General features: G+C 35.5%; 1 protein-coding gene across 1 annotated transcript; it reads right to left on the reverse strand.

Annotated features, from left to right (window-relative positions):
• Positions 1-3,561: 3,561 nt before the first annotated feature.
• On the reverse strand, positions 3,562-6,152 carry LOC149256293 (cysteine-rich receptor-like protein kinase 44). The gene is made up of 7 exons (XM_089455300.1): positions 5,501-6,152; positions 5,261-5,323; positions 5,008-5,147; positions 4,696-4,906; positions 4,352-4,586; positions 4,063-4,207; positions 3,562-3,949 (listed from the first exon to the last, which is right to left on the reverse strand). Exons 1-7 carry the CDS (start codon positions 6,150-6,152, stop codon positions 3,644-3,646), a joined length of 1,752 nt encoding a protein of 583 aa, XP_089311426.1. The 3' UTR covers positions 3,562-3,643.
• Between the last annotated feature and the right edge of the window lie 2,027 nt (positions 6,153-8,179).

Consider the following 8,179-nt stretch of genomic DNA (forward strand, 5'->3'; position numbering starts at 1 on the left):
CGCAGAATGGTTGAAGAAGGTATGAATTTGCATTGAATTCAGTTAATAAATTGAGATATGGAATTGTTTGACAAAATCGACTGTAAATATTAAAATACCTGTGTTGATGTGAGACCGCTGCATACGCTGTAAAGGAAAAGGCGCATATATTTGGTACTTTGATTTGGGTTGTTATAAATGGTTAATGCAGAGTAGGCACAACGTTTAATGGTAAGTGTATTAAGTGTTGAAGAAATAGACTCTGCGTTGAAATGTTGAAATGTTGAATTGAATCGATATTCATACATCTCGAGTGTAATGTGTTAAGCTTTGAACACATTCAGAAGTTATAAGTTTTATAAACTGATACATCTGCCAGATTGTTAAAGATTGAAGGGCGCAGTAAAGTTATCGATCGAATTTTGAATGAAGTGATTGTATGGACCAGCATTGAGATTTGATGACAGTGTTAAAAGCAGAGTTTGAGCTAGAGGATGGACAGCGCTTAATAACACAGGTATGTTTAAACCGAATGGAATTAGTTTGAACAACGCTGGTATAATAAGTTGTGACTGAGGTTTATATTGGGTTCAAAAGTGGAACTTTGTTATAATGCAAATTGGTTTTTATTCAAATATTGAACTCACACTATTATTGGATCCTATAAACTCATGCGTCTAATTTAAAACAAATGAGGAAGTGATGGGTGAGTAGTATGGGCTTTATGTTGAAAGGATCCCGCAATTAAATGGTATTGTGTGAATTTTCCAACTATTGAGGTTTTGACTTGGGTATATAATGATGATACATTTGGATAAGAACAGAGTTGAAGTTCCTGGGTATTGCAAGCTTTAGGCTTGCGTCACCATGTTTCCCAAGGTCTTCATTCCTAACACAATGAAATACCGATAGCTTCAAAGTATCTACCACCTCTAGTTGACATTCCCCTAGCTCTAACTATTATATGTTGTGATGAAATCCCTCCTAACTGACTTAACTAACAATGACTACAAGGTTGAATCCCCCAACTTCCTTGACTAACTACAATATGCAACACACTACTAGGAGAAGTTACCAATATGGATAGCATTACATATAGGGTGGTAAGCTTTGCGTGAGAGTTATTCTAAGAAGGGTCTTGAGGTTGCGCATTCTTTGCCACTCTCTTGCTAGGTTGTGAAAACTATCCTTCCTCTTCTAGAAACAAGATGCCAATGTGTGCTAATTCCAAACTTGTTCAGTCTCCACTACTCTTTCTCCTTCTATGTCCTCTTATCCTCTCCTCTTCGGTACTCTTCTCAACCACAGGTACTGATATAGACCTTTCTCTTCTATTACTAGCTCCTGTAAATAGTCTACCACTATGCAAAACACCATCTTCAAACTCTGTCTCATCCTATCTATTGCACACTACTCAATTGAATCTCCCTTGGCATACCCCTTATTTTGTTTTAGTTAAAAGTCTCCCTTCCCTTCTTCTTTCCTTATTTCCCTCTCTTGTTGCTTCCCATTTTTTTCTCCATAGATCTACCCCCTAGCCATCTCATGGCTTACCTTAAGCACACAAGGCATTTAGCCACTCATGGCGTGAGTCTCCATCTTAAATACCCCTTTCTCACATAACAACATATTTGCAAATTTTGGAAGTGTTTTGATAAATCGTCCTTCTGGGCCTCCCAACAACTTGTGTTTAACAATTGTATATGAAACAATAACCTCAATGGAAAACTATGTGATATAGCCTCTAATAAATCCCAGTCTTTGCAACGAAACCATTTATGCCAGTTGACTATCTAATTCCAACTTAGGTTTTTATGCATGGTGGACCTAACAAAGTACCTAATGGTATTGACCCTTGTGGCAACACCTATGGAATATATGCGGTCTCATCTGAGGAACCAAAGGGGGTTGAAAGAACTAGGTTTTTGAAACCAATAAGGGGATGGGAGCTAGTTGACATCTTTTCATCAAAATATCTAGTTTCTTAACACCCAACAAATTTGTTTAATACCCTCACTACATGTGCAACACTGTATCCATAACAAACTCCTATCACATGTGCAAAATCTTATCCATCACAAAAATTAGTAGACAAAACAAGGGTGAAAAATAAAAGGGGTCCCATAGTTCCATAGCGAAATAGACGCTTTATTCATCATTAATTCTCAATGATAACCAAAAAGAACAAAAACAATATAGTAGAGACATGAGATCATACAAAAACAAAATAATTAACATCAGAGCGACTTAATACAACATATATGCCCAATTCTATGAAAATGGATCGCTCACTAGCCTAATTTCTCCTTATAAAGCTCATTGTAATGATACAAAGTTTCATTCCACAGTCTAGCTACAAATACAAAATACTAATATGCCAAAACACTAGACAAAAAGACCCAAGACACCATAGGCAAGAATGCTCCAAAAACCCCCCTCCAAAACTTTAAGGGGAATTAACTCTCCCTAATTTATACATCATTACATTAGCACCAGCGAGAACCTACAAACCTAACACATGTAATTTTTATTTTTATTTTTTATTTTTTTAATGAACTGACACTATTGAGCTTAGAGGCTCATTATATAGCCCACTATGATGTGTAATGATGTCCCTCCGTCATCAAAGTTGAAATTTTACTCATGTGGGCCAAAATAAAATAAAAAATCTAAAAATCTAAAAAAAAATGTGAGCTCATAAATTTTTTTTTACACCTGAACGAATTGAATCCAACTCATTTCAGATGAGTATTTAAGATAGATCTTTTAAATATTTTGTATAGATACTTAGGGAAAAAATTAAGAAAAAACCAAAAAACATGTATCATTTAAAAAAAATAAAAACAATAAAAAACTAATTGACATTTACAATGAATAATATAAATAAACACCATAAAATAATTTAAAAATAAGCACATTGACATTTTATTATATAAATATTATGAACAAATTTAAATGAATAAACAAAAATCACATCATCAACAATTTTAAATTAAAGGAGAATAAAAACATTTTTATGTAATTACAAATAATCTTTCATCTTTTGCATGATAAGGTGAATTGAATACTAGTCGGGAGAAATTTATTTTCAAACTAAATTCCGTAGTCGTTCTCACGGTAAACCATTTGAAGTCTTTACATAGAGAGCTTAAACACTTAACTGTATCATGATTTGTGATATCTAGTTTCAGTGATGTAATTAATGGAACAAGGGTGCTTTATGATGATATATAATTAAAATAATATAGTTATTATTATTAATATTAAAATATTTTATATCCACAAAAGAATTTATTATCTCTTTATATAATAAGGAAAAGAGTTTATTTATTTTTATCCATTATTTAAGAGATTTATTCAAAATTTAAAATTCAGAATTTATTAACGATCAAATAATACTTAACACATGAAATTCAAAATTCAATCCCATGTAAGTTACCCAAAAAAAACTGACTATCCATCAATAGTTTCAATGATTCCAAATCCGTTTCCACAATTTTATTCAATAATTCCAAAGCCATCTCCACAATTTTAATTAAAAAAAAAATTGATGAGCTGACTAAAGTCATCATCGCCCATTTACTGATAGAAGCAATAATTATTATATACATTGCCATTGCCGGTTGACAAATAAGTTCTATAAATTTTACCATTTGGCTGATTTTCACCTGGGCTCCAAAGTGCTTGATGAAGGATCGACACCTCCAGAATGGCTAGGACGCCGAATTTGGTGAGGTGTGTCCACACTGTCCACATCTACGAATGCGGGCCTTGTCGGCGAAGAAATTTGTTCTCGCTCACTCGTTAGCATCCACACCACGTGGGACATTGTAGGCCGCAACGCTGCAGCCGCTTGGGTGCATAGAAGACCAATTTTAATCACTCTCATCGCTTCCTCGCACGAATAACTGCCCTCCAATGAGGGATCCATAACTTCTAACGTTCTCTCTTCCTTATATAGTCTCCATGTCTGGTATTTGACCAATATCCACAAAATATAAAACATCAGTTAAGAATTACCATAATTCTATGGACGTTTTACTAGCAATTTTATTTTAAAGATGAGATCTACGTGACCCATACCGCCTCGAGAAGAAATTCCGTGTGTTGGGGCAAACTCTGATTCTTTCTTCCGCTGATAATCTCAAGAACGACTACTCCGAAACTGAATACATCTGCTTTCTCTGTCAGCTGTCCACGGAAGGCGTATTCAGGCGCCATGTAACCACTGCACAGTGAAATCCACATATCTTAACCTTATTAAAATTATATGATGATTTCTCTCAGATGTGAATTGTAATGGGTTCATATCCTGTAATTTATTAATAAAGTTGGGGACATCAAGATATTGAAATCTGAAGAGAATTCTTACAAAGTTCCAGCAATCCTAGTGCTAACGTGGCTCTGATCTTCTCCAAAGAGTTTGGCTAAACCAAAGTCTGCTATTTTGGGTCTGTATTTATTGTCAAGTAAAATATTGCTGGCTTTAATATCTGTGTGGATGATCCGAATCTCAGATTCCTCGTGAAGATAGGCCAGCCCACGCGCAGTTCCAACTATGATTTCGTACCTCTCTCTCCAGTCAAGCAAATGGCGTTTCGTTCTATCTGAATTCATTGCATGACAGCAAGCAAAAACGTTAGCAAGCTACATTGTAAAACTCGAACAGGTCAAGGATCTATGCAGCGACTAGGTAGTTAAAGAGAGAGAATCTACCGAATAGAATCTTGTTGAGACTGCTGTTCTGGAGGTATTCGTAAACTAGTAGCCTTTCTGAGCTTTTCACGGAGCAACCAAGCAACTTCACTAGATTCCTGTGCTGAACACGACTGATAAGATTTGCTTCATTGAGAAATTCAGTGTCTCCTTGCCTTGAATCTATATTCAACCGTTTAATTGCTACCTCTCTTCCATCAGGTAGAAGCCCCTACAGCAATTCAATAAACTTTAAAATTATTTCTATTCTGCATGGAAGCTGCGGGTCCCAAAAATCTAATTCGACAGAAAACAATAATATTAAGCGCTTACCTTAAAGACGGATCCAAAACCTCCCTGGCCAAGCTTGTTTTCCTCATTAAAATTTGACGCAGCCTCTCTCAGTATATCGTAGTTGATTATAAGTTCCGGGTTAGCTATAGTTGGTGATAAGTTAATTTCTCCTCCTCCACCTGCGAAAACATTTAGATTGAATCTAATTATTTTTTTTAAAGAAATTGGTATGTAACAGTTCACATGATACATGTTTATGAAGCACACACGAATGACTTAGCAATTTCAGCACCTCTCCTTCTAGAAATGCGTTCCCCAGGTTTTCGACGACAATTCCACATCCAAAGGCCTGTGGCTGCAATTAATCCAAGCATAACGGCTACTACACTGAAAGAAATCCGATGCACCTTCAACATTTTGCCTCCTTCAAATTTGCACAGGTAGCTTTAGTAAAGTGGCTATGTTTTATTGCAGAATATGAACAAAACACCTATATCCCTTATCGTTGTAAACTACATGTGAAAGAAGATACCGGATACCGGATGACTTTCACCGGGCGGTGGCGCGGGCCCCAATGGGATGAAGGAAGCATTGAAAAACCTAAAGACCTCGTAGCGCAAAATGCAGTTCATACTTAAGTAGCTTGCTCCAGTGACTCCAGATTCGCATCCCGCACTGGATATGGTCGACCGACGGGTACCGGATATAATCGATCGACCGGTATCTAAGCAGGATCGGCAGTTCGTTTGGGACAAATCCCAACAGCGGGCTCTGCTGTAGATTACCGGCAGACTCGGATAACCGGTTTCGAATATGTCTGTAGCCCAAAGTGTGTGACTCTGCACAGTTTTCTCGATAAGTTTTGACAGTACCTCCTCGGTAGTATTTCCGAATTGCTCTGGCATAGCGCTTACGATAGGGCTACAGGTTTGTTTAAACTTGCTACTCTCATTATAATCGTTCTGAAAATTATGATTGTCGTAACGTAAGATGCAACCGTCCATAAAAATGAATCCAGAAGTGCTTTGGCATTTCTGGAGAAGGCTTATTTTAGCTGCAAATGCCGGCCATTTGCAATCGGAGGAATTGAAATCTGGTCTGCACTGTAAAAACCCGTAAACAGTACTATACTTGTTTTGTCCCTTAACATGAGTACTGAATCCACTGGTCGAAGTGTTTCCCATCAATGATTCCAAAACCAGGTTCAGATTACGATGGAAATCGTCACCATGTATATATTTTGTATTCCCACAAACACACCAAAAGGGAGAAAATATGGTAGTGATTTCAGCTCCTAAGAGATGCAGAGGCATCCATACAGTGAGGAAAAGTAACATGCAGCCGATTAATATTTTCATCTTTGTATAGGGTAGGGCATTAGCTCAACCGCCTCTTCTCGATTCTTACTAATTTGATGAGACGTTGCAATGTTGCAGCATAATTTATTCATTTTTCGCACTGTTATATATATTCACTTTTCGTTTGCAACGTTAGTGCATAATTTATTCATTTGTACTAACCCTGTTTTTACGGTTTTCCCGAAGACACGGCGGGGAATGAGCCACATGGACTATTAGAAAGAAATTCAAACCCCGAAAAGCGCGGTCTAGATTGGGGACCGATGTTATCGCCGTATATTGGGGACCGATTTTATCGCGGCCTTAGTTTAACTAGATTGTTTTTTGGTTTGAAAATCATAAAAATTCGGTAAATTTTTTTTTAGGAATTTTTGTAAATTTAGTTATAATTGTAACTGCTGTAAAAAAAAATTTTGCTGGCTTCGGCCGTAAAAAATTTTGCTGGCTTCGGTCATATTCATTGTAAAAATCTGTGGGCTTCGATCATATGATGATTTCTATCTGAATTTTTTTTTTTTAATAGTGCTGAATCTATTTTTACCATAAAAATATGATTTAGACACTAGATTTTGATGGATAAATCTATTTCTACCGGCAAAAAAATTTAAACACAGATTTTATAAGATTTGTTAAAACTATTCCGTTGACGCAATTCCTCCACCTCTATATAGGTGTCTGATTTGATGAGCTATTGCAATGTTAGCCTACTTTATTCATTTTCCTAACCCTGATTTTACGGGTTTCCTTGTGTCTGATTTGATGAGTTGTTGCAATGTTAACCTACTTTATTCATTTTCCTAACCCTGATTTTACGGGTTTCCAAAGAGGGGCCTGACTATGAAAAGAAATTCAAACGGCGAAAAGCGTGGCCTGGAATGGGTTCCGCCATTAACAAAATTCAAAGCATGAGACTCTTGCATGGTAGAGGCTGTGCTTTTGATAGGATTCTGTATTCGTGACAATCACGTCAGCGCGATGTATTAGCGTTTTGTTTAGTTCGTGAGAACGTTTATAATTACAAGAGGAAATCGCGAATTCCAAAGGATAATTACAAGGAAGAGGCCCGCTGAAGCAGGCTTGGAGTTTGAGGTACGAAATGTTTAGAGAGAGATTTTTTGGCGAAAATCACATGGAAAATTATTTGTCGACGCGTTTCGAACCAACAAGTGTGGTTCATCATTAGGGCAAGTTTTTAGGAATTTTAATGGTAACAAAAATATTGAAATGTTAAAAATGATAAATTGCAAAATTAATGTGTAACCATATAAATAGTAAATCATACATTTTAATAAATGATTTCAATTCTAATTTCACAATGATATATATTTCATAAATTATTCACTTTGTTTTTAAAAGTTTTAATTCTTATCCCTTTTTATCTACTGTCTTTCTCATGAGAACCTTCCCTATTAGTGAGTGAAATTTTCATTCGTGAAATTAATTATTATCACCTTATAATTTATTGTGAGCATGCTTTAAGCTTATGAGGTGTAATGGTGGAATTGTAAACTTATTTTTTATGTTTAATAATTATGTTGCGGCATTTCAACTCTATTTAATTTATGAGATAAGTGAGAATCTTATTTATGGAATTTAAGAGTTTGAAGTTTAAAGTATTTGAGATAAAATTTTATCATCTTAAGGGGCATGTGTTTTTCTCAAAAAAAATTATTACATTTTAAAATATGGTTATATTTACGTGAGAATATTTTCTGGGAAATGATCTAAATAATTTAAAGTATGGATAATTGGAAAATATATTTTTAGCGTCCATCATAAAGTAAAAAAATCATATTTGTATTGTTTACTACTTGGCCATATCAATGACTGATTTTTAAAATAAGAATATTAGT

This window comes from Pinus tabuliformis, chromosome 7 (assembly GCF_031772625.1).
Source record: "Pinus tabuliformis cultivar Carrire ecotype Pingquan chromosome 7, CPIR1, whole genome shotgun sequence".
Taxonomy (NCBI): Eukaryota; Viridiplantae; Streptophyta; class Pinopsida; order Pinales; family Pinaceae; genus Pinus; species Pinus tabuliformis.